The sequence below is a fragment of the Balearica regulorum genome, chromosome 29 (assembly GCF_011004875.1).
Source record: "Balearica regulorum gibbericeps isolate bBalReg1 chromosome 29, bBalReg1.pri, whole genome shotgun sequence".
Taxonomy (NCBI): domain Eukaryota; kingdom Metazoa; phylum Chordata; class Aves; order Gruiformes; family Gruidae; genus Balearica; species Balearica regulorum.
Genome location: NC_046212.1, coordinates 199870 through 225755, shown reverse-complemented (window position 1 = coordinate 225755; position 25886 = coordinate 199870). Strand labels below are relative to the sequence as shown.

At 56.9% G+C, this 25886-nt stretch overlaps 1 protein-coding gene across 5 annotated transcripts in view; it reads left to right on the top strand.

The window, feature by feature from the left end:
- HDAC7 (histone deacetylase 7) overlaps window positions 1-25886 on the top strand; it is an 88911-nt gene that overhangs the window by 29623 nt on the left and 33402 nt on the right. The window contains exon 1 of one of the 5 annotated variants that reach the window (XM_075737886.1): window positions 2817-3107. The exons of 2 other annotated variants lie outside the window; for them this stretch is intronic. Coding sequence is in view for 1 of the 3 variants with exons in the window: in XM_075737881.1 (XP_075593996.1) it covers window positions 11511-11613 (103 nt within the window). In the remaining 2 variants the exon portion in view is untranslated. Of the gene's footprint in view, window positions 1-2816; window positions 3108-11152; window positions 11614-25501; window positions 25524-25886 lie in introns of those variants that run through there. 2 more of the 5 variants (XM_075737881.1, XM_075737889.1) reach the window with 2 other exon arrangements.

Genomic DNA, 25886 nt, shown 5'->3' with positions numbered 1-25886 from the left:
GGGAGGGTCCGTGGGCGAGTTCCCGCAGTGGGATGACAGGAGAGCCCCAACAGCAGAGCGAGTCACTGGGAAACACGCAGGAGAAAGGTGTGTCCTCAGCCCGCGATTTTATGCAATTTAGGGCTTTTACCGGGGGCTACGCGGAAGCGTCTATCTCCAGTTAGGTTTGCAAAGCTCTCCTCAGGTCAGGGCATCCTGCCAGCGTGTTTGCTGCCCCTTTTCTCAGCAGTTTGGTGGCTTGGACGTTCACCCAGGATGGAAGGGACTCGGGGTCAAGTTTGGATTCTAGCGACAAGGATTCGAAGCGTATTCCCGCTTGCCCTGGGTCTTTCTAACCGCTCGGCTGAGGGATTCCTGGAACAAGCTGCTCGCGGTCCCTCCCGTTGAAGCAGGTCTGCTCTCTGTAAAATAATACCGTGTTGATTATCGAGTATGAGACAACGTGATTCCCTCCTCCTGGAGATGAGGGTGCTCCTGGGCGCTCCCGTGGGTGAGCAACCTGAGTTTCGGGTCTTGCTTTAATGGGTACTGCATTTGCAGTACAGCTGCTGAGATGGTCAGGGTCGAGAGCTTGGGGGCTACAAGGAGAGGCGAGAGGAGCTGCTCTGGTTTAGGGTGGGGAAGAGGAGATGAAGGAGAGGTCTAACCACAGCCTACCACAAGCTGAGGGCAAGTACAAGACAGCAGAGTCAGGTTGTTCCAACAACTGAGTTTTGTTGTTACAACAAAAAGCATCAGGGACAGTTTGCGGTTGGTTGGACAAGCGGAGATGTGGAAGCAGATGTGGAGATGTGGACAAGCAGAGAGGTGGAAGGTCTCCATCCTTGGATCCTGAGCAAGGCAAAGCCGCGACCGCCCTGGTTTGGTGGTGGTGAGAGCCGCGTTCCGAGGAGAAGCCTGGACCCCCAAGGTCCCTTCCCACCAGCACCCCAACCCCTAAGACATCTACGTGTCCCAGGGTGGCTGTAGGACCGGTGTTTTAAAAAGAAAACATCACCCAGTCCCACTGGGATGTAGAGACGGGAGGTACTGACGCCTGACCGGAGTATCAAAAACCCGGGCTGCTGCATGCTGCGTGTTTGAAAGACAACCTAAATATTCATGTGGGGTTTAGAGCACCTGAAAATACGGCTCTGAAGAGGAATGTTTGGCTCAACTTCAATTAAAGCACTGCTGTGCTCCTTAAATTTAAGGCAGGCTGTGATCTACATAATATTCTGGATTAATAGTATTTAATTTTCAAAGAGAATACACCTAAGATTAATATAAATAGAAGTAGAAACGGCTGGCAAGCTTCACGGCTCCTTCCTGCCTGCACATCCCGTATCTTTCTGGAGCCACCCTTATTTTTACCAGCCGGATGCATCAAATCCAAATTGATGTGGCCACTTGAAAGGACTTGTCGTTGGTGACCACGTCCCAAGGAAACGGGCAGGAAACGGCACCAATCTGCCAAAGACAGCCCTGTGTTTTCAGCTTTGCGTCCTCTGCGCTGCCATACGGTTCTCACTGCAGAGTTTGCTGGATTGCAGATTCCGTAAGTAAATCTGTGGTGGAAGAGTCTTTTCCAAAACTTAATTAAGTGAATAAGTCTGGGCTCACGGTTCAGCTGCAAGGGATTTTAAATGTGCAATTCCCAGTTTTTCCTCTTCAAATGTGTCTGTGCATCGTGCCGGACTCTCTCTAGCAAAGAGCAGCGTCCTGCCCGTGACGGCAGGTTTGGGAAACGAGATAAAAAGCTTCAGTAACGGCAGAGTTCCTTACCGAAGAGCTCTTGCTGCAAGAGGCGAGTTTCTTAAGTTCCTGCATGTAACCAACCTGACCTTACATTTTCTCTATCTGGGATTTATAAGCCGTAGCGAAGCATCTCTGTGGCTCAGCGGGATGGTTTGGTAGGACCGGACACGGTACGTTTGGCAAGGAGGAGCCGTTGAACCCGCGGAGGTTAAATTCAGCAAGGACCTTACTGTGTGACTTTTCGATGACGTTAAAAAAAAATAAGATGTTAAGCTAGAAGTGAAATAGTCTCCATTTGAAGCAAGCACGTAAACCAAGGACGGCATCGCGCGTCCAAGCAAAACACAGCTCAGAGCGACCCTCCAAAGGCAGCAGCCCCGGCAGTTAAAGCCGTCGCCTCTGAATGCTTTTCGGCATTTCGGCGGTGGGTTACGCGTCCTGCTGGGCTGTCACCGGGGTCTTCCACAGCCATTCCTCCTGGCACAGATGATGCTTTTCTGTTTGCCCTGCATCAGCTTGCCGCACCGAGCGACGCTGCCCGTCCCGGGGAACGCGCGTGCAGCGGGCCCGGGCCGCGGGCGTGCAAATGGCTGCGGGAACACGCGGGCACGGGGAGGGGTGCAACCCCACGGCGACGCGATGAGCGGGAGCGCCAGATCTGGTGCAAAGGCCCGAGGGGATCCCACCGGGGATCTGGGGGGCACGGGTGGGACTTTTCCAGCCCAGCCGTGCAACGGGAGCGATGAGGGGCTCTGAGGGGCTCCGCACACCCACGCAGGCTGCAGACACAGCTCGGGGAGCCTTGTCCTGGCTCAGGCAGGGGAATCCCGGCTCTGCTCAGAGGTGCAGGAGCCCCAGGCCGGTCCCGGGTGCACACCCACGCACACCCACACACACGCACACCCCCGTTGCCCCACGCGTGCACCCCGGTTCCCAGCTGCGTGGATCGGCCCGGCGGGCGCATCTGGGCGGTCCCGGGGAAAGCGATACCGGCGGCGGGCGCGGTTCGGCCCGGCCCAGCCCGGGGGTCGGCGGTGCCGCCATTGGCCGCGGCCGCGGGGCGGCGCCGCCCGCAGACAACGCGCCGTGGGCCGGGCCGGGCCGGGCCGCTCCTCCCCGCCCGGTTCCGGTGCGGCGGCGCAGGTGGAGCTGGTGGAGCCGAGCCAGGCCGAGCCGAGCCGAGCCGCCGGTGGAGCTCCGCGCCCGCTGCCCGCTGCCCAGCCCATGGCGCCCCGTGCCCCGCCGCCCAACGCGGCCCGGCCGGGGGCCGCCCCCCGCTCCGCCGCTGTCGCCTGAGCCCGCGGACGCGCCGGCCTCGCCTTTGTCCCCGCCTGGCCCCGCCGCCGGCCTCAGCCCGGCCCCCGCCCGAGGTAGGCACCGGGGCGGCGGGGACGTTTCCGTCGCGGCCTGGGGCGGGCGCGGGTCTGTCACCCCCGGGGGGTGGGTAAGAGGCCTCCCCGGGCCGGGCCCCCCCCATCCCCGGGGTGGGGGTAAGAGGCTTCCCCGGGCCGGGCCTGGCCCCATTTCCCCCCACACTCCCGGGGGGCCGATGGCTCCCCCCGGCGCAGCCCCGGCCGAGCCCCCCAAGGGCTCTGCTCGCCCCCCCCTTCCCAGCCCTTGCACCCCCTGCTCCCCACAGCCCCCTGGGGCTGGCAGGCTCCCGTGAAGGGGTGCCCTGGAGCCGGGCCCTGCATTGCACCGGGATCTCCGAGCCCCCACCGCAGCAGGGAGCCGGCTGGTCTGGATTGAGGGGGGGTGTCTGGCTCCCTGGGGGCATTGCCTGGGGGTCCGCAGCCTCCGGCCAGGGCTGGGCTGGGGGGGGTGGTGGTGGTGGTGCACCCCGTATCGCTGGAGAGATGCTGGCAGCGCCGTCACCCCCGGTATTGGTGTATGTAGCACAAGCGCGTGGCGTGCGGGGCTCCGGGCGATGGAGCATCCGACGGCCGCAGCGGAGAGCTCGGGCTGGTGCTGCTGCTGCCCTGGGGAAGCATCAGGTGATGGTGGCTCCGGGAGCAGCCGATCCACCCCGGGAGGAGACGATGTCCCGTACGAATGCCGCCAGAGCTGAGGGAGAGACTTCAGGCTCCTTCGTCCCCAACTCCTCAGGTCCAACGAGGTCCGCAGACCCGTGGCCGCCTTTGAGAGCGCGTGTTTAGATGTGGTAAACCCGAGCCTGTTATTTGCTGGAACGTTTTTGTTCTATTCCTGTCTCCTTTCCCTTCTGAAGGCCAGCTGGCGCTTGCAGGAAGTGAGGCATTAAGGGCAAAGGAGCGACGGCACTAACAGCTCTGCTGCCTTGCGTCTTCCTTGGGTGTATTTACTGAAACGGCGTCTCTCTTTCTCTCTAAATACATTGTTGAGAAAGGATGCGAGCAGCTGCGCTGGGAAAAGAGCTGTCGATACCCCGAGTAGCCCGGATCTGTCTGGAGTCTGAGCGTACGAGCCAATGCAGCCCACAGATCTGCGACTCGTCCAAGATTTGCCCTTTGCTGGCAATCCCCGGGTTCCCAAAAAGCAGATCATCTTCCCACACCTTTTCCCATGGTAAAGGTATTAGCCAGGGTTTGGGCATGTTCCGAGGCTCTGCTGAGTAATGGGACGTTGGGAGGCTCCCGCAGAGGCGGCGTTGAGATGCGCGCCCAGGCTGGGCTTGGTGGGTGCTCAGGAGAGACGAGGTGTCGCTTGTGGGAGCGGAAGGGAAGCGAATGGCCCGAGGATTTGGACCGTGCAGTAGTTTTCGCCCAACTGGATGGTCTGTAAGCGGTTTCTGCCCTGTGGTTGTTCTAGCAGACGGTCAAAGCAGCACGCTGTGGGAGGACGGGGAGGGTGGGCCCTGCTCTCTGAGGGTCCGGATGCGATACCTCTGACCAGATGTTTGCAGAGTCTTTGCAGCCTGGAAATCACAGCCTTTCTCAGGAGATCTCCAGCGCTTCCTGGTTTGCAGCGAGGATCGGAGGATTTTAGAACTTCCTACTCAGCTGCCTGATGCGAACAGGAAGTGGGAGCATGAAAATGGCAGCAAAAGTGCTTGCAGCGAGGCTGGAGGCTCGGCAGGCGTAAGTGTGGGATGGTTATGAGGTTAGACCTGTCCTGAACAGGGTCCTAAACCTTTTGGACGTATCATTTGGGGACAGACAAGCCACAATCTTAGGGCTGGTCCGTGCAAGCGTGTATCTCGTCCAGGCACAGCGTAGCAGGAGGACGGAGGTGAGCGTGGACGGGTGCGTGTGAGTGTGTCTTTTCCTGCGGTTTATTAAACGTCTCTGTTGCATCCTACTGGGGCTCGGACGGGAACCTCCCCAGGGCGGGGAGAGGCTCAAGCGTTGGGTAGGTGCTGGGTGCTGTCCAGTGCGGTTCTCATCTGGTAGAGCCGTTTCAATGCGCCGCAGCGTTAGATCTGGACTAGCAAAGTGATAAACTTTGTGTCCTCCTGAGATGGCGGGTCTGGATTTGTGTTGTGTTGTGGAATTGGGGCCTGCAACGGCTGGAGCACGCGTGTCACGACTCCGGCTTGGAGTGAAGACCTGGGTTGTCTCTGGTGTTAAGCTGGTTGCTTAAGGTCTCTTGAGGTCGGTGGCTCCAGGGATGCGAGCGGCAGCACCAATGGCTTTGGGATATGTGGCTTCAGCCAAGCGGTTCTCCCACCATGGGGCACTGGGATAGAAACAGCTCTTGGGAGGCTGAAAGCCGGTGCTGTGAAACCCTAACCGTTTAGGAACCGTTGAAAGAAAAATGAGGTTTGGAAGTGTCAGTAGTAAGGAGATGAGGTGTGTTTGGAGTCTTCGTGGCTCAGATTTTCAGGCTTTTTCCTGTACAAATAGTGGGATGCAATAGCATACGTGCTTTTTTTTAAGAGAGCCTGTGAGATCCTGCAATCATGTATTTAACAGCTGGGACCTTGGGGAGGGGAAAAAACAAACAAGTGAGTTGGCAATGCTCCGAAACACGCAGCTCCTTCTGCCCCGTTGCCTGACTCTCGCAGCGGAGGTGTGCGAATCTCCTTTTCGATCTCTGGTTCAAACATCAAGACCTTAGTTTTTCTGATCTGATTTATTACCTTTTGATCTCCATCCAGCCCCGTAGCTGCTCTCTGCTGCAGAGGGACGGGACGGCACAGGATGGGTAGGTGAGTCAGTCCTGCGAGCTGCTGAGTCCTTCCCGATGTCTGTGTCTCATTACCTTGCTATGCTGCCTGAAGGCAGGAATGCATCCTTCCCCGGTTCAAGCTTTGCCGGCTTCCTCTTAACAACTTCTTTGCTGACTTTTGTGTCGTTGGTAAAATGGGGGAGATGACAGACGGCCAGAGAAGCGTGTCCCGGCCTTGCTGAGTTTGAACTGTCTGGTTGCAGCCGGGTGGGTTTGTGTCAGAGTTGAGCAGCCCTCTGTGACCGAGGCTTTGAGAGCCCCGCGTGCTTCGGCTCCCGGCTGGTCTCTCGTCTGCCGCTTCGACTGCCCTAAAAATACCGCAGGAGAGCCCTGCCGCTCGCAGCCTCGCTGAAGGGCTGTAATGTTTCCCTGCCTTTGTCGGCGCCTTAACGTGCGGGGTTTGTTTCTGGCCACCCCGCTCCCACCTCTTTGGATGTATACGGGCTGCTCTGCTGAGTTGCCTTCCCCGAAGAGCGGGGCTGGACCTGGAATGTGTTAGGGACAATTTTGTTGCTCAAAGGAGGTCTGAGTTGGTACGTTTGCTGTATGATGTGATGGTGACGTGAAGCTTTCAGGGGGGTGTTTGGAGTTCGGGAGGTGTGCTGGGGCTGGTGGGGTGCAATGTGAGTTGCTAACGCTGTTAACGTTGACTTTTTAGCTGAAAAACTTGTGTCTGGTTAAGCCGAGCCGAGGAAGTTTAGGAGACCAGTGCTGTCCTGCAGAATGTAGGCAAAGGATTTGTTTTCTTTCTCTGCCTTGGAGAGCTCCGTCTTCCCTTGAAACTGTCTTCCAGATATAGCAGCAGTTGCTGACACTGAATGAATGCGTGCTGAGTTTAGGCAGCTCTGAGGCTGCTGTATGTTGTGCAGGATTCAGTCGTTTGAGTTTAGCCAGAGCAAGCGAAGCTGGTATGCTTGGGTGGCATTGTCCCAGTTGCCAAACTATAAATAGCAAACGGAGCCCAAGCGCTTCTTGAACTGACTTTGGAAATTTCCCAGACTCACCTTGGAGGAGGAAATTCGTGCCAAGGCACATCAGCCCTTGGCAGAGCGGGGCTGAAGGCGGCGAGTGCTCAGCGTGATGCAGAAGTACCCGTAAGCGAGTCGATGAGGTGGCAGAGTTGGTGCGAGTGCCGTACCTCCGTGTCACTGTGGTCCCTGTTGGGCAATATCTGAGGATGCTGAGGAAAGAGCCCTGAGTCAGCGCTACGCTGTCACCCAGAGAGGGTGGGAGAGAATGTCCTAAGTGAGGATCTCCCCAGAGGTCCTCACCCAAGGAGGGGCTGGAGCAAGAGAGCGGCTATCTGTCCTACTTCAACGCCTTAGCGCATCCATCACGTGTATCTGTTTGTCTTCCCTCACCCTAAAAGTTTAGCCCGTCCACGTTCAAGGCGAAGCGTGGTGGCGGGTGCTCTCTGTTGTCAACGCAAGAAGGTGTCTCGGTGGCCAACTGGTTTGCTTTTTGCACCTCAGCACAGTAACAAACCACGTCGCTTACTCGCAGGAGGATACGTTGGGCTTCGTCCCGTGAGGTGTTTGTATCCAGGAGTAGGAACGCGTGCCAGCAGGAGAATTAGCTCTTCCACGGGGTTGCGTTGCACAGTTGGATCAAAATACTGCTCACATCAGTGCAAAACAAACACCGCCGCTGGTCTGGCACGCGGTCACGCTCACCCCGCGGCCTCTCTGCGCCGTGGTAAATGACGGCATGTGCTTCTAGGGGATGGAGGCTCTGCGCCGGGACGGTGGGTGCTGCAGGTGGGGAACAGGAGGACGGAGATACAGTAGTTGGGGGAAGAGCTGGAAACGGGGAATATCTTGCGCTGGATTCCACAAGAGACTAATTTCTCTTGATGGAGAATTTTTGGACGTGTGCGGGGTGTTCCCGTCAGCGGTGCCTGCCTGGAGCATCCTCCTAGCATTGACCCGGTGAGCGGGACGGGAGTGGGAGTCGCCGCTGGCCGTACCTGGCTCCCAGTTCTGGCAAGCCGCTGGTTGCTCTTCTGGGCTATTTGTGCATCGCAGTGCATAACTTAGGATCGGAAACACCCTACTGGTTTACTGTAGCTGTCCTAAAGTAATACCTCAAAACCAAGACCCAAACCTTTGTTTATTTTAGAAATGACTCAACTGATGCTATAAGGCATGAAATAAGCAGGTAGGGCTTCCCAGTGCATTTGGGCTTCTTGACAAGATTGCTCTCGCCTGAACTCATTCACTGGGTCACGTTAGGTGATCCTGGCCTTTTCGTCCATCTGCTCTCCCACCTTCCTCTCCGACTTTGCCTCTTTTATTCCCTTTCTCCACCTCCCCTTTCACTCGAGTACACCCAGTTCTCCCGCAACTCCCCCTTTGCAAGGAATGTAGTAAGCATTTATAGAAATAAAAATAGGAAGGTGTCGTGATCCGGTTTGTGTTCCAGTTGTAGCTGGAAGGATATCAGCCTGTCACTTGGGTCATCTGCTTTTCCAAGGGAGAGCAGCGCGTGCAGGGAGGCTCCGGAGCATCCTGCGGTCCTGCACGTGCCTTGGAGTTCAGCTCCACGGAGGGTGGAAGCAGGGCACCGGGAACGGACTCCCTGATGCTGCAGGAAGGAATCGGGCCGTGGTGCTGGGACGTGGCGCTGGGAGCGGTTCACCAGGGGATGTTCTTGAGCCTTCGCGGAAGGAGAATCTCTTACGCAAGGCAGGGGAAAACAGTGTTGATGCTGAGGCTGCTTTTTCAAAAGTCGCCGTTGCGTAAGAGCACAAGCCTTGGGCAGCACGGAAAATGTGGAGAACGTCACTTCCTAGCGATCTCTCAAGGCAAAGCGAGGATTGCTGTCTGAATTTCTTCCTTTATGTGTATCCTAAACTTCAAGGCTTATGTAAATTCTCCAGGTTTGCTCAGGGCTTGATGCATTTCTGTTGCAGAGGATGTGTTTCCATACGTAGCCTGGGGGTGCGACTACCAAGTGAAAATAGTCTCTTCTGTTCCTGCCATGGACTTTTCTTCATCTGGCTGCCTTCGGCAACACTTCAGAGGCCAGTGAAAGCGCCTGCTTTCCAGTGTTATCTTCTAGTGGCCATAGGGTGGGAATATTCGCAGCAGAGAGGCTGTCGTGGAGGTGGGAATGTGTCCCTGCTCCCTCCCTCCCCTCGACAGCCCAGAGCGGAGGAGAAGCACCCTTCTCCCGCTTCCCTTGCCTTGCTCAGACGCGGGTTTTGCCGTGTCCTTTCTGCCACCCGTGTGGGCTCACCCTTGGTCCTCTGGCCCCTCTGTCCTTGTCCCAGGGCTGAGGCAGGGACTGGCACGTGGCTCCTTGCTGCCCCAGGGATGTCGAGGACGGAGGGTTGACTATTTCTGCAGATACTACAGAGCACCTGGACGCAGGAGCCTCTGCTGCTTTTGGGGCTCGTCTCCTGGCTTCTGCCGAGCTCAGGATCACGCCTGCTTCCTTCTTTCCCTTCCTCCAAGGCTGCACCGACACCTCGCCGCAGTGGTAGAGGGGTCCCCGAGTGAGGGTGTGGAGGTGCTGGTGGGCGGACTTGCGGCGCGGTCCGTTTGCCTTGAAAATCGCCTCCACGGAGACCAAGCCTGAGAGCAGATGCGGTTCTCCAGGGCTCAGGATGCCTCAAAACCCCATGAAACTACCGGGCGCTCCTCGCGTGCCCGTGCTCTTCCCCCTTCGTGGCCTTGCTGCTCCCTTCTGCGCTGGCGCTGGGACAGGCTGGATCCCCCTTGCCCTTGTTGGTAGCACTTCTATCCCCCCTCAGCACCGTTGCAGGACGGAGCCGCCGCCATCCGGAGGTGGCAGCATCCCAGGAGAAGGGTTCCCCACGCCGGGGGACGGTCCCTGCCGCACTGTCGGGGTGGCTGGGTTTTGTCTGGGTCCCCGCAGCCGCGCGGCTGTCACCTGCTGGCATGGGGCGGGCAGGGACGACGGCAGCGCTGGCTCATGCCACGGGCATAATTGAACTGCAGCGTTAAGCAAATCTGCGGCTTGTGATCTTTATTCAGAGCACTCAGCCTCTTTGAAACCGTGGTTTAACGCAGGCGGTTTGACAGAGGCCTTAATAAGCGGTTGCTGTCTGGATGACGACTGGAATTGGAGGTGCCGTGTTCCCTCGGATGCCCTGTGTAAGCTTTGGAGGATGTTTTTATAACAGACTAAGGTGGTGGGTTTGGGGAATTCAGTTGTGTAGCACTGTAGACTGTCAGTCCCTGCTTATGACTTACTCCTGTCCAAAAAATGGGAGAAGGTATATTTTTAGGTTTCCGAGTAAGCCGGCAGAGTATACTGGCATCACGAGTATTCAAAAGCACATGCTGATGGGGTGGATGCACTGTGAATTAGCAGAGAGCTGCAGCAGGGACCAGTTTCAGGTGGTGAGTTTGATTTCCAGAAACCGTAGCTTGTATATTTGTTTTCCCAGTATCCAAGGGTTGAAATCAAATACTCTCCGAGTATTGCCATTTAAATTTCCCTACATTAATCTTCACGTTGGTTGCTAACCGAGACCGGATCTTTCCTAAACACATCTGGCGACTGGGAACGATCGCAACCCTTTCTTCTAAGGCTGCGCTACGCTGAAGTGCTGCAAGGGTCTGCTTGAGGTTAGAAAGCAAAGACAAGGTTTGGGGTTTGTGGGTGCTCCGTCTGGTCGCTTTGGTCATGTCAGCTCCCTTTGAGGCTCGGCCGTGTGTGAGCACTTGGTCGCAGCAGGATCTCTGGCAGCCTTGTTCCACGAAGGTGCCTGGACGAGCTGAACCTGTGGCAACACGCTCTGCTCGACACGGGCTGTGCGACGGAGGCACGAAACGCTGGGGTTTTGTTGGATCCCAGGCACGGAGAAGCAATGGCCGTGCCGGGCTGCTGCCTGTTGGGGTCTGGCAGCGCGGTTCTCGGTGGGCTCAGCCGGTCCCGGTGATGCTCAGGGCACCGTGGGGCTGGTGCTGTGGCAGGGGACAACCCCCTTGGTATCACGCTGCTGCAAACACAGACGCCGTGGCTTGGGTTTTGAGGAATGAACTGGCGAAGCGATGTGGAGATGGCCTCGGGGATTCATCACGGCGTTTGCTTTGCCTCAAAAGCACGCGCGGTGGCTGTACCTTCTGTTACCCAAACCTCTCTTGGTGAGGTGAGAGTTGTTGTGCAGAGTTTCCTCTTTATATCCTCTTATGTCACGCTGCCCCGCCGGCTGAGTGCGCTCAAAATAGCTGCCAATCCCAGTAGGTTTCACTTCAAGGTCTCTATTCTTAGCTTGCTGGTTAGCTGAGCAAGCCGCGTTACTCAGTAGTCATGAGTTCAAGGATTGTAGGGTAAAGACTAGCAAACTTATGCCATGCAGGAGTTTTGTTTGCATTTTATGGCGGCTTTGAAGGGACGGCTTGGGCAGAGCCCTACCCAGCAGTCTCAGACTTGCGCGCTCAAAAAGACAGCCACATGCATGCGAGTATGAAATAAGAGTTGTCGGAGCCGGTACGCGCGCCGGAGGAGGCAGACGGTTCAGGAGACGGGATGACTCAGTGTGCGAGAGTCTGTTAAGTGGCACATTGCGTCTGACCCATCTACGAGAGAACGCGTCTTACTGCTGCGCTGATGACCAGATACGTGCGTGGCAGGAGTGAAGCAGAAGTGAACGTGGGATGCGGAGCGGTGGCTTCCCGGGAGAGGAACTAGCTGGATGTTCTCAGAGCGTTGCGTCGAGGTTGAAGATATCTGCCGCGCTGGTGATGTTCAGCCCGCCCTGTAAGTGCCTTTCCCATCTCTGGGGGATTTTTTTTTCCCTCCTTGCACGGCTGTAAATCCTGACTAGTCGGTCGGTCTGGCTGAAGGTGTGCACGGGAGCGTCCTTCTGTACGGCACGTGGAGAATGGTTCGTGCTTGGGCCTGAACCGAAGCTCTAATCTGGGTCTGGGGGACACAACCACCGGTGGGGCAGGCGAAGGGCTTTGAGGTTGTGATCGCCTGTACGCAGGGTCCCAGCTCCGTGTCTCTGCGGGAGCTTTCCGCAGCCTTGTAGCCACAGGAGGGGAGCAGACAGCATCAGTCCCAGTTGCACCAGCAAACACAGGACAGGCTCATCTGTTACCTGCTCTGCCTTTTCTGGCTGTTTCACTGGGAACTCACCGTTTACCCGCCAGCTCCTGCTCAGATCTGATGAAGGTGCTGCCTGGATGGATGCTGAGGAACCCCTCGCTAGTCCTTCAGCAGGACTTAGCTATTTTTGAGAGTGCATTTTGGGAGAGATCTTGTTATCCAGACATCATTTAAATTCCTTTAACTTTTTCAAACGGTTGCTGAAGCTGTCTGGTGCCAGCTCAGCTGGGCTTAGATGGATTTCTACCCAGAAGCGGATCGGGCACAGCGTGTCGGGGTTAGGGCACGGGCAGGAGCAGCATCCTGCACCTCAGGGATTTATGGCGCAGGAGAAACGAGCCCGTCCTGGGGGCAAAAGGTGCTGGACGCGGCGTTTGCTGTGTGCTGCGAGGTGGCTGAGGCTCTGTACGTGGGGTTGCTGGGGAGTGAGTGTTGTGTACCGAGTTCGCATCCTGCCTACGCTGCGGGTAACGGTCACGTGCAGACGAGGCCTTTGTCCTGTGCCTGACTGCTTTTTTTAAAATTTATTTTTAGGTGCTCTCTGGCTTCCTCTTCCTCCTGCGCTGCACTGCACTCCCTCTTTCTAACTCCCTCTTCTAGGATTGCTTTTTGAACAATCAGTTCCTCCTTAAACCCATTTTTGCAGGCCTTTGTCTGCGCTTGGGAGCTGGCCCAGTTTAGCATTAGCAGCTGCTGGCTCCTTCTGGGTAAGCAAGAACAAATAAAGGTTTACACTGAATGAATCATTTGAGCCTTATCTGTCTTTCAAAATCGGGACAGCTGTACAACTGCTGCGTGGAGTCTGCCTGGAGGGCACAGAGGCTCCTCGAGAAAAACTTCTCCTGCCAGTGGCCGGAGCTTAATGGGTTTGTGCTGCTGATCCCCGCGTTGCCTCCGTGAATTCTTCCCTGTCCCTCTCCGAGCTCTATCCCACGCTTGGTTACGAAGCACAACTCTGGAATAACTCCTTTTCCTTGAAGACTTGCTCCACACCGGCTCTGCTACAGGCTCCTGCGAACATTTGGCCTCGGGGATGCTTTGAGGGGTTGGATCGCCGCGTGAAAACGCGGACGCTGGCTGCAGAGCGTGGCGGTGGGACCCAGGTAGTGGATGAGCTTTGAAGGCAGACAGGCAGCGCGTGGTTTGTGGGGAGCGAGCTGTTGGCATCCCCCTGGGTTCTCCACTTAAGCAAAGGGACGGCGGCGTCAACGCCGCAGGAACCGTGGCGTGGCTTTGCTGGTTTAAGAGGCAGGATTTGTAGATAAGCAGCGTTAGTTGGTTTAATAACAGAAATGTGGGAGAAGGGAGTGGAGCAGCAGATAAGTCTTGGGCTCGTGCCTGAAAGGTTTTAATCTGACACTAAGGTGGGGAGTTGCACCAGAGCTAATATTTTGCTGAGATGAACGGGACAGTTTTTTCTCCTCTCCTCATCTTCTGGCGCTCTAGATTAGACTTGGTTTTATCCTCTTTGTACGCAGAGAGGCGCCCTGTCTAACCGTAACGAAGGTCTTGCCAACGGAGCTGGTGGTGTTTAGTGGTTCGGAGGAAGCGCCGTCGCACGGTGAGCCTTGCCCGTCCTCCTGCAGCCTAGTCCTTCTCCCAGCTCGCGTCCTCCGGTTGTCAGAGCTCGTCAGAAGAAGAAGCAGGCTTAGACACGTGACGCGATGGTGGCAAAGTCTTTGCACCTTCTTGCAATTTCCCTTTTTTATTTTATTTTTTTTTAAATTCTTCAGAGAATATGTGCCGCAGAGCCTGACCGTCTCTCTGCACCCTCCGCAGATGCTGCAGGGAGGTTTGGGCTCTGCGGCTGGATAAACCGTTTGCCTGTTGCGATGCCGGGAGCCACCGCGCTTTTGCAAACTAGAGGTGTCGGTGGAGTTTCCTTCATGCGTTCGTAACCTGCCTTCCCAGTTTCTCTCATCCCACGCCCAAGACTGAGAGAGGGATGTGGTGGCTTGGTGGCTTCAGTACTGTAAGGAATTGAGGGCAGGTTTGCCAGACAGAAGTCCGTCCTTTCCAGCAGACCAGGCCCTGGGAGGAGAAGATGGCCCTGCCCTTTGCAGGGTAGCAGGGGCAAGCCTTGCTGTTGACCCCGTAAGAAGAATTAGGAGATTAAAGCGGACCTTTGCTCCTGAGTGTAAGGGCTCTTGGCACTTTGACTCCTCTGTAGAAGATCTGCAGGCTGTCCTGGCTGCTCGGAGCTGGGCTTGCAGCTCCTGCAGAGTGTACAGAGGATCGTGGGTTGTCAGCAAGGTCTTCTCCTGCCTTGGTGATGAGTTCCCTAGGGCTCCCGGAGCGGGGCTTGCTCTGAAGCGGTGATGGCCAAGGCTCTTGGGATTCTCAGAAGGGGATTTTGGGACTAAGGTAAGGTCCTGGGTGAGGAATCAAACAGGTGCTCGTGATGGTGGTGGTGGAGTAAAGTTGCATCGTGGCAGAAGCTGTTTCCTTAGTTCCACGTGAGTTCTTTCCTGCAAACTGCATCCCTTTCTTCTCTGGAGCCCAGAGGCACCCAGCTGTGTTAGTGACCTGACCTGGCGTGGTGGGAGAGGGGTCTTGGAAAGGGGGTAGGGAGGCAAACCTCGCTACTGCGGACACAAAGAAGGGCTGCGGAGATACGGGGAGGTCTTGCTCGAGGCAAACCTCGCTACTGCGGACACAAAGAAGGGCTGCGGTGATACGGGGAGGTCTCGCTCTGACCCGAATTGCTGCGGCGGGGAGAAGCGGAGCGCAGAGGTGGCACCGGGCACGTGGTGCTGGAGAAGGTGGAAGCCAGGACGGGGGGGACACACAGCAGCACGGGCTCCTCAGCCAACACAGTTTCTTTCTAAACCTGAATTTTTCAGTCTTTCTGAAAGCTTCCAGTGCGTTAGGCCCAGGCTGGGGCACTTTGGGGCCAAACCCATGGATCCGCGGCACGGAGGATTTCTGAGGGATACCCCAGCTACCCGCCGCGAGCCCGTGCCGATTATCGCTTTACTTCTGGTCTCCCTGCCCGTGTCGGGCAGACTCCGAGTGCCCCAGCGCAGGGGTAAGCAAACAGGGCTTGTCCAACCCTTACAAAGCCGGGGCTGGAACCTGCTTTTCTAGTATGACAGACCAGGTCTCAGCCACTCTGCCTCTTTAAACCAAGTGTACTCAGAGAGGGTTTGGCTTTTCTGCCTATAACTAATTTTTTAGCCATTAGGTAGACGGGGCAAAAGTCCCCGCTGGATTTGTCCAAGCGGCTCACTGCGGAGCCGTTGGAGGTTGGTCGCGTTGCGACGCCTTGTCTCGTGTGGCGGGTCCGTCCCTGGTCGCGCGCCGGATGCGACGGGCGTGCAACGGATGCTGGACCCCCCCTTCCTCGTCGGCTGGATGCTCTGTAAAGGGAGCAGGACTAATTCACCTGGATTAAATCACAAGTCTCCTCTTTCCTTCCATCTCCAAGGCTCTGCCATCGTAAACAGCTGCTTACTGGAGTAGGTAAGTGGAGGCAGCACAGCCCTGCCAAGCCCTCGTGTCCACAAATGACTAAATCCTGCCTGAAAAGTCAAAGTATGAAAACATTATTTTTTGGTTTTGGCTGAGCCTCGTGGATTGCTGGGATCGAGCCATCTTGGCTGCCCGGCAGGATAGCAGAGCCGCCCCTCTGGATGCTGGCTGGGGGTTCTGCCCACCTTGCAGCTGGCAGAGGAGGATGGAGGAAGGCTGGTGCGGACGTGTCGGGGGGGCAGGCGGGGGCCTGGGGCGTACAGGGAGGTACCTGGGGGCTGCCGCTGCCCCGGCAGCTGGTTCGGGCCAGCCTTACGGCCCGGGATCTGCTAGCAGCACTCTTGCAAAAAATTGTTGTGCCCTTTGGCAAAGTGCGTTGGCAGGAGGGCTGGAGGGCGGTGCTGCGGCTGCAAGCCCTCGCAGTTCATAAATAACTGTGGGGGCTGGAGAGCCCGGCCGGTGTCTCGTAGAGGAGCTGTCGTGCCAGCCCTTGTGCAAATGCAGCACCTTGCTTGTGGTTTTTAGCTTTTAAGCTGGTTTTTCTCTCGTGTGCACTTCCATGGCGGGGGCCTGCGTGCAGCGGGGGTTTCGGCGTGCCGCCCTCGTTTGCTTGCTGCTCCGACATCCCGTGCTGGGACGGTGGCCGGTCGTTGCCTGCTTGCAGGCAGCTCTGCCTGCCTGGACCTGGGTTGGGAGCCTTGTTGAACCACGCGGTGGGTCCGTCGTCCTGCGGCAGCCTGGCTGATCGACCCTGCCGTCAGTTCGTAGGGAATAGGTGGATATGAGATTCGAGACACTAACGTTTGATAGAGCACTGCTCTGGGAGGGGAGAGCTCTGAGCAGCTCCGTGCTAAAGGCGCTTTGTGCATTTTGATGTCTGTTTAATATACGCTGGAGCAGGAGCCTAAGAGGGTGGAGAGCAGTCTAGTAGTAGCCCAGTCTGAGTAGGTGTCCTGGCGTGCTCCTTGGAGCGCGGATCTTGCTGCCCGAAACATCTGACGTGTCTCACCTCTGTGGTAGAGGCTGCTGCGAGAGCAGGCGCCTACAAACTCAGCGGTGCTGCGTGTTGCGTTGCTGAAAGACCCCTGGCTCTGGGCTCTGGCCCAGCAGCGACCACTTCCTTCTCCAAACGGCACAGCAGCTCGTAGCCCGCTTGGTCTGATGGCGTCTGTGCTGCGTTTTGAACGCAAGCAGCGGTGGACCAGGCAATGCATAAGCCGCTGCGCGCCCCTGCCCCCTGACTTGCTTCTGCTTCCTATGCTCGCCTCTCCAGCTCCCCAGGCTTTCCCAAACGTACCCCTCTCCTTCTCCACCCGGAATAGCCCTTGCAAAACTTGATTTCCCAGCTGGTCAGCAGAGATAACATAAAATGGATATCTGCTCTCCTCCTCCGTGAGCTCCAGACCTTAGAGATGGTGCGTGGGTACAGCTGCCTTGGCCAAGTGAGAGCTGGAACTCAGAGGAGCTCAGCACGAGCCCGGACTCCTGCTGCCTGGCTGGGGCTGGAGGGACAGAGCCGAGGAGCCTATGGTGGTGAGAAGTCGCGATGGGGAGAGGTGGCAGGGTGCTAGGGAGGTGGCAGTGGCCAGGGGATGTCCAACCCCGATCTCCTAGTGAAGAGGTAGGTGATGCGGTGTTTGCTCTAACACAACTGGCTTGCTCGTAGCATGATCTGATGTGACGCGTAACTGGGGGACACTGGTGCTTTTTCAAACCTCTTTAACTCGGCCAAATTTCTAATCAAACTTTGCTTCAGAAGAGGTTGGAAACCATGCTCTGGGTAGTCCATTTGCAGCTGGAGAGGACGAGCGCGCCCGTGCGTCGAAAGGACAAGCTCCAAGCTGGAGGCTGTGCCAGCTGGTCAGAGATGGTGGTGGGAAGGGACCGTCCCTTTGGGTCTCATCTTCCTTGCTTGCTCCACAGGCGTGGCTTGCAGGGGCTCAGGCAGCAGACCGGGCAGTCTGGGGTTGCTTCTGGTGGAGAGGGAGGTAGAACTTGGATTCAAGAGCTGTATCTGCTCAGTCTGGGTCCAGCAGAGCGGCAGCAGGCCTGCGATGCTACACTGGATGCTCATCTGCTCCCAATGGCTCTTGGTGGCCGTTCCCTGCCTCCAGAAAAGAAACCCCCCTCCAAAGAGCAACCTCTGCCACCGCCTGCGGGACCTGACGCTTCTGAAAGACTCTGCAGTGTCTGGATGGAGATAAGGGTAGGGTTTGAGGCCAAAAATTAGGAGAATTTCCTGCTTCTAGAGATGGAGCCTGGATAATGCTGATTTAGGGCTTTGACTCCCATCTGCAGCCTCCCCGGCTCCCGGGGAAAGCTGACCTGATTCCCAGCTTGTTGGGCTCTCCCAGCTCGCGCCCGTTGGCGGTGTCAGCGTCTCGCTGGACCTATAGGCAGTTTGGGCATATGGATCCCCAATTCTCGGTCTTCCGCATTCATGGCAGCACGATTCCCAGGTACGCGGAGCCGCCGACATGCCGCATCCTCCTGCGGTAGGACAGAGCCTGGCAGCCGAGACGCCCCTTCTGCGTGGCCAGGCTCAGTGGTGAGACGCTGGTATGCGAGATGTAAACTCAATACCAAAGTTTAGATTACAGCCCTGTGAAAAACATCAGCTCCCCTAAATGGAGCCCAGATGGTGGCGGAAGCTGTGCAACGCATCGAAGCCGAGGGCCAGGAATTGCAGGAACCGTGTGAGCAAAGGGACCGGGGCTGTGGGGGAGGGAGAGGAAGGGAGGGAGGGTTACAGCTCGTGTAGGCTGTACTGCCGTCTGCATCAAGGGTCGGTTCCTAAACCAGGCTGGTTAATCCACCTCGCCCCCTTAAAAACAACTTCGGAACAACGAATGGCTCCCAAGTTGCATCACTGTAAATGCAGCATTTCCAAAGCTGAGGTTTCCCACAGCCCGTGACAGCTGAACTTGCGGGCGTAAGAGGCCAAGGGCTCTTGGGCAAATTAGAGGAGACCGGGCAGATCTGAGGCAGTGAATACATGAGCTGTGTTCGCTCGGGACCTCTGCCAGAAGAGGAGTTTCCCGGTTTCCTCGTTTCGGCAGGTTCAGAGCCGCTGAGCCCAGGGAGAGGGTCGAGTGTGCGCAGTGGGAGCCTGGAGACGGAGCCGTGTTTTGGGTAAGACGAGCGCCAACGCGCGCCCCGGCAGCTGGGTGATTGCACGGGCGAGCGCAGGCTACGGGGTGGCTGACCGTGACTCAATATCCTGGTGTTGTGAAAAAAGCAAACGTCCCGGGGCACCGCCGAGAGCCCTGTCTGGGAGGCTCGGAGCCATCCTTCCCCCCCCACCCCGCCGTGCTGCAAGGAGCCTCTGCCGCAGCTTGTTGTGGGTGTTTTGGAAAGGCACGGAGCGATTGAGAAGGGGGGGGGGGGTTACCATGGGGCACATCTGGTAGGGTTGGGACATCGTGAAGCCAAGCAGTGCCAGTGCGCACACAGGAGACCGAGATGGAGGTCTCCAAACGATGCTGCAGTGATGTGAGAGCAAGTTTCCCTTCCCAGGGAGGTGATGGCCTTGGACTGCAGCAGAGCTCCTCTCCAGGCCAGGACGGGTCCCCTGGTGAGGATGTGCTGGGGGGTTTCTCTGGAGGGTTTGGCCACATTAGATGAACAGCAGGAACGGCTGAGTTAATTGTCCCCTCTGTGAACTAGAGAGCTGGGGTGAGATGGGAAGAGATGAGATGCTTACGTAGAAACTGGGGCTCTTCCTGAGGTCGTTCTGCCAAGAGAAGTTGTGGGGGGACCCAGACGCGTCCAGATGGGATCAGCGCTCCTCCGTTAGGACCCCACCATCCCTCCTTCCCCCCTTCCTGTCCTCCCCACGGCTCCCTCCCTTCCCCTCCTTGTAAGAGCTGCTGCATTTTCCAGTGCCACCTGCTTGGGTGGTGAGGAAAGGACTGGGGCTGAGCTAGGGACAGGGCAGGAGGGACGGAGAGGAGCGGGAGTGCTCCCGCGGGCCCCAGCACCGCTGCAGGCAGCCGTGGAGCCGAGGCCGGCACGGATACCGGTAAGCTCACCCACGCGACCTTCTCCTCGGAGCAGAGCCCACATCCCTCGAGATAAGTGTGTGCAGGAGCAGCACACCCCTCCTCTCGGAGATAAGTTTGCGTGCAGACAGCCCGGAGATAAACACCCAGGAAGGCAAACATCCAAATCGTACACCTGTACGGACACGGAGCACCTGCGAACACCCGCCGCACGGCTGTGCCCGTCCTCCCCGGGGTGGCACAGCTGAGCCTGGCAGGTCTTCGGTGCTCACCGGACCAGCGCCAGACCTGGTTTTGTGCTAGAAAATCACGTCTAGGGCTGTGCGGTGCCCCAAAATCTGGGATGCTCAGGGAGAGAGAACGGGCGGAGCGTGGTGTCACCTGTGGGTTGTGTTGGCGCTCAGAGCAACGTAGACCCCAAAGTGGCTGTTACCCCCCGCCCAGGTTTTGCACGCCTGGAGGATGCTGTCGTCTTTAGGCTGTGAATTCGGTTTTGCAGTAGCTCTCGTGTAGCCTCCGCGCGCGTTGCGGAGCCTTAAGCAGTTCCTTCAAATTGCGGGAAGGGGGTTTTTTTAAAACTCCTCGTGTCTCGGAGAAGTTGTGAAATTGGCACAAACGAATCCGTGGCTCACCGCAGTGGGAATGTTTCGGGGGGGGGATTTCAACAGGCGTTTCGGGGACCTTGCTTTCCGAGTCCTGCGAAGGGAGCTGAACCGATCGTCTGGGCTCCACTTAGGTTCGCGGGAGAGCAGATCCGTGCAGCCGACGGAGCTGCCGCTCGCTTCTTGGGAGCGGAATGCTTCGGGTTTAACTCCCTGAGTTTTAGGTGTCTGCAGTGATGGCATTTACATCTGAACCTGAGCCACGCGTTGCTGCGCTCTGGGCTGGCGGAAGAGCTGCTGGGGCAGACAAATCGCTCCGTTTTAGGATGTCCATGACGGGATTATTGCTGGTGCCTCTGCAGCCAGCTCAGACATCTGCACCGAAATGTCGACTCTGGCAGATGAATCACAGCTGTAGCTGGTGGATTTGGATCTTACCCTCAAGTCAGACTCCAGGGTTTTATTTTTCAGGACTGACTGGGAAATTGTTAGGGCACCATCACGTACATCGCAGATGAGATAAGGGGGGCTGCGGAGGTCTGGTGACCGTCAGCCCTGTGTGTGCTCTCTGCAGACACCTCCCAGCGTGTCCCGCGGAGGCCGTTTCTGCAATATTTCTGGGTCCGCGATGGAAGTTTAGTGGCAAAATGACTACTGGGACCATGAAAAACTATACTTTGGTGTGAGTCTTGCCGTTTTAGGAGCGGGGGAACCAACAGACCAACAGCTGTTACAGCGCGTGACTTGTGAAATGTGACGGCGCAAGTGTACAACTGCGGCTTACGGGACAACCTGAGGGATGAGCTCACGGGTGTCACTGCCCCTCTGCTCGTCTCCCATATGGTTAGGAGGGAAATTCATGAGCAGACTTAGAGATGCTCAACAGTTGCAGGTAAAGGCACTGCAGAAAGAGACCCCCGATGCCCCCAGGCCGCCATGCTAATTAATTGTAGGGGTTCTTGAGACAGGCTTTGGCGCTACGGTCGCACCATGCGGTTACTCTGATTAAAATAAATACCAAGAGTGGGTTGCAACCAAGCCAGGGGGTGGTGGTTCTGCGTCTCATCTGTCACCGAGAGGGTTTGCTGCAATGCACCCCCAGTTCTGGGGCAAGCAGCAACCTGAGGAACCCTGTACTGACAGGTAGGAGCCTTGCAGAGAGTTGGGGAGCTAGACATCAGCTCTGTGCTTGTTATCTTTGTTTGTAAATACCGCAGGTGAACGCTAACCTTCTTTCTTGGGATGATAAACTAGTCCTTGAAGACTAAGAACACCGTCTTGGTCTGTAGCTGCAAGGTGCTCCTGGTGTGGATGCAACCAAGCGGTAAAGGTGTGCCTTGTCTCTGCTGGGCATCCTTTGCCCTCTGTCTCCCTACGTGTGCAGGACTGTGTGTACTTCTCGCCGGTTTTGCTAGCAGAGGTTTATTTGTCATGGATCAACAGCATCCGTGAGCAGGAACCGAGCTGTCAGGAGAGAGGTGGTGCTGGTCCTGCTCAGGCAATGCCATGGTGGCTCTGCTCAAGTCCTCGAAAATAACTGAACAGGGTTGAAGGCTCCACTGAGTCTGTGTGTCTCGAGTGATGCCAAGAGGCATCATGCAGGAGTAAGGAGATGTCATCGCCTCTGTAGCTCGTGACTCTTTGAGTGATGTCAGTGCTGTGGCCGGCACATCTCCTTGGAAAGGGCAGTGACTCAATGAAAAAGAGTCGAAACTGCAAAAATGCAGGATCTGCCTTGCAGGGAGAGATGGTGAGGAAGCTCGGGCCGGTTATCTCGGCGAAGGAGACTCAAGGCATCAGCTCCTTTGGCTGATGGACCAAAACAATGATGTGTTGGAGGCAGAGGTTAGCTTGTGGTTTCTGTGTTGGCCCTGTCCATCTCAATGCGAACAATCTGAGCAATGCCACATCTGATCTCGTCTCGTGTCAAATCACAGCAGAAGGGAGTCCCCGGAGAAATGTCTGGAGTCTGCTCCTTCCCTGGCCAAAGATCTCATTTGTGGTTCCTGTCGGTTTTACTGGCTGCCTTTGTTGTTTGTGTTTTGAGGTGTGGATTTCTAACAGTGATGATGACAAACCCTTGAAAGATCTGTCAAGATCAAGGAACTGGGAGGATTTTATTTCATTTTTTTTTTTTTTTTTTCCCCCTTGGTGGGACCTTACTGTCAGGGTTGGATGTCTCGTTGGGTCTAGCTTACTCATGAGTAACTGTGCTGGTTGGGTGGAGGTTCGCTCTCTCTCCTGCAGGAGCCCAGACTGGATGATAGCCTGCGACGGTGATGGGAACAAACGATAGCGTTTGGCTCCTTCCCTGCTGGAGAAGATGGGATGCTGGCACGGAGAGGCCGTTTCGCACCACGTGGACGTGTCTGGGACAATGTGCCAAGCGAGCGAAGAAGGCGGAGGGTGTGTCTGAGGAGAAGCCTGGGAGGGGTGCAGGGTGTAGGATGGGGTGCTGGCACATCTGGAGGTGGGACAGAGAAACTTGCAGAAGGATTTGTGGGGTAGGCCTGGTTTGAGCTTGGGCGTGTGCTGGATCTGCACAAATCTGCATGTCCTCCCTCCCGCCGTCTTATCTGCTGGCCCGGTGGCGGAGGCCTGCCGGAGGAGAACCTTGCAAACCCCACGGCTCTCCCCTCTGTCCTCGTGGCTTCCCCGTTCATCTCCTCGCAGCAGCTCTTGCGCGTTCCTGACCCTGGGAATGAGAGATGGGACTTTGCCAGAGCTCACCCACCTACCCGGCGGTCTGACACCGACAGCCTGGAGGTTCTCGATTCCGCGCTGCCGGTTGTTTTTCTGATGTACTTCCCATTAGCATACGGATCTCCAGGTCGGAGAGACAGGGATGTACCCCAAATAAAGATCTCACAGCAGGCTCTGAGATGAGCAAAGCTCCCTAAGCGGCATCTCATTACAAAACCTGGTGGGTTTATTTTGTCGGAATATCTAAATTAACGGCAAAAAGGCTATGACGTACGTGACTTTGAGGCGAGGGTTTGGTCACGGGTGAAGAGTTTCCAGCAGATTTGTGCTTTAGGAAGCCACTTGACATCTTGTCTTCGAGGGTCTCAGTGCGCCGAAATTGCCGCGGCTGATGTGGGAAGGGGGAGACCTGGGTGAGAGCGGCGAGATGCACCGCGCCGCGTGTTCGGTCGAGGGCAGGGGATGGTGGTGCGTTGGTGAGAGGTGGTGTTTGCAGCTCCTCCGTGTCTAGAAATTCGTATTTCACTAAGTAAGAAAGGCGTCGGGAACTTTATGGCGGGAAATAGAAACCGTAACCCGAAGGTCTGGCTGGGAGTTGTGGCTTTTGTACAGGGGGGTGGAAAAAAGAGAGTTCTGCGAGGCAAAGACTAAGAAGGGAATTGGATTTGGGGCTGGGGTCGGTGGATTTAAGCCTGGAGTGGGGCAGGGGGGGTTGCGGGAAGGGTTTGTCCTGTCTGTGCCGCAGGATGCACCCGCTCCTGGGTCAGGCGTCAGCTCTGGCAGCGCTCTGCTGAAAGCGGGGGCCAAACAGCTGCGAGAGGAGGTGAAGCTGGCAGAAGCGAGGCCTGCAGGAGCCGATTTATCTGGGAAGATTAAAATACTTTTTATCTAGCTGAGATCGTGACCTCCACCTAGGCTGTGCGAGGCAGGGGCTGTGCTTGCTCGCCGTTCGCTCCGGATCCCTGCCGCTCGCTGTAGGAGAGTCTCCTGCTGCGGCTCTGCCAAATCAGGAATTTACCCCGGGCGTTGCTCCGTGTCCGTCTGCAGCGGAGACGGGGATCAGCAAAAGCAGCTGCAGCACCTCGGAGCCGGTCCCTCCTTCCCTTTTGGGTGCTCGCTGACCCACATGTGCAGGCTCGCCGGAGCCGAGCGAGCTGGCTGCTCCCTCAGCCTGTCCCTGGGCTCCCAAAATGTTTTGGGGTTTTTTTGGTTTTTTTTGGGTGGTTTTTTTTTTTGTTTTTTTTTTTTTTGTTGTTGTTGTTGCTTCTCCAGCAGCAGCCACATGCCCTTTCCACAGCCCACACGGTTTTTCTTGGGTTGCGGGAGCCCTGGCAGCAGGATATCAGAGCAGACATCCCTGCCAGGGCTCTGAGGGTGGACAGACCAGCTTTTCTCCTTCCCTTATCACCTTAGGCTTCGGGAGCGGGGAAGCCGCCGCACGGCTGCCGAGCCAGGGAAGAGCTTTTTGGTTTTGGCAGCAAAGGGAGAACATCAAGAGTTGGGATGGCTGCGGAGGGACCACCTAAGAGAGCACGGGAGGTTGGCAGCAAACGCGGCTGAGCAAAGAAATGGCAACTGATGTTAAAACTCCCGGAAAGGGGACGGTTGTTGCAGTAGGGGTTGAGGGGGGGGAAATAATATGGAAGCGTGGGAATGGCTTGCCACTAGATGGAGCGAATGGCCTTACGGGGATTTATCTTCGGCCTCTGGCAAGTCCAGGACCTTCGCTGTGGGAATAGGTCCCTTTGCTGGAGTTGACTTTGGGGAGCTCAGCTGGCCATCAGCATCTCCTCCAGCACTGCTGAGGTGTGTGGGGCGCGGGGGGTCTGGGCTGTCACCATCCGTTGGACTGGAGTCACCCCCAGATATTGTGGGCAAAGAAATCGAATCCGTGAGCTTTCGAAACCCATGTCCTTCAGCAGAAGCAAAGTTTGGGACTCTTCGGGGTGAGAGTTTCCACGTGTGAGTATGGAAGACGCAAGAGTTGGGCGGCGAGAGGACATCTTTTCCAGCCTTGATGGAGGGAGCGGTGGAGCTGGTTCTCCTGGGGCTTTGGGTAGGGGCAGCAGCCTTTTGGGAAACCGCCCGTGCAAGAGCTGGACACGTCGCCGTCGTGATGTGCGCGGAGCTGCAGCGGGACCTTGCGGAAGAGCTTAGCCGCTGATCTCTAGAGCTGCGATGCTGGCTCCACCGGCCCCACAGCTGTCCCTGAGGAGCAGGGGACCCCCGTGTCCCCTCCTGTTCTCCCGCCTCTCGCTTTTGGCAGAGGAGGCTGCAGACCCCGTCGGGAATGACGCAGTGCTGCAAAAGGAGATCGACGTAGGAAAAACCTTAGGCTGTCCCTCTCCGGTGCCGGCCGGGGAGCGTAAGGAATCCCTGCAGCAGCGGCGGCTCCCCGGTGATGCAAGCACCGGCGCAGCGGCCCCGTCGGGGTGAGATGCAGCGCTCTTCCCACCGCCCGCGCGCCAGGGGAGGGGTGAGCTACAGCAAGAAAAATGTGCCCTTCCACTTGGGTGACTGCTCCCAGTTAGAGATGAAAACATTTGTTCCTGAAATTGGAGTAATTCCTGGGATTGCAACACCCAGGCTGTGTTTCCAATTAATCTGCTGAAGTCGTCATGCATTTCCAAGCGCATTGGCTCAGCAGAGAGAAATCTGGCATCGCCTTCGCGCTGAAATGCCAGCTGAGATGCGCGCGGTATTAAATGAGGAGGGAACGGCCTCGGCAGGCTGGTCCGCCGGCATCTGGCACGGGATCGCCAAGGGGCACCGGGCAGCTCCGGTACGGTGTGGGGAATGTGGCAGAGAGCAGAGCAGCCCCCTCCTGGGAATGAAAACGCTTGAAATAGTTGTCGAATTACTGTCGGGTTTTTCCTGACTGGTTTCCTTCTGTTTCTGGGTGTGTGTTTTGTTTTGGGGAGAAGAGGAGGGGGGTGAAGTGAGTTATGCTCGGTCTATTCGCCGCATCTGCAGGAGCGTATTTACAGCCTCGCTGCCTTAGTGGTGATGGGTGGGAGATGTTTGCCGTGTGCTGGGGACGATGGCGTGACCTCTCGGCCTCCTCCCAGGCCTTCCCATGGGGTGCTTCTGCTCCCAGAGCCGGCTTTGTGTTGGATGGTGCGTCTCCACGGTCAGCACCTCTCCA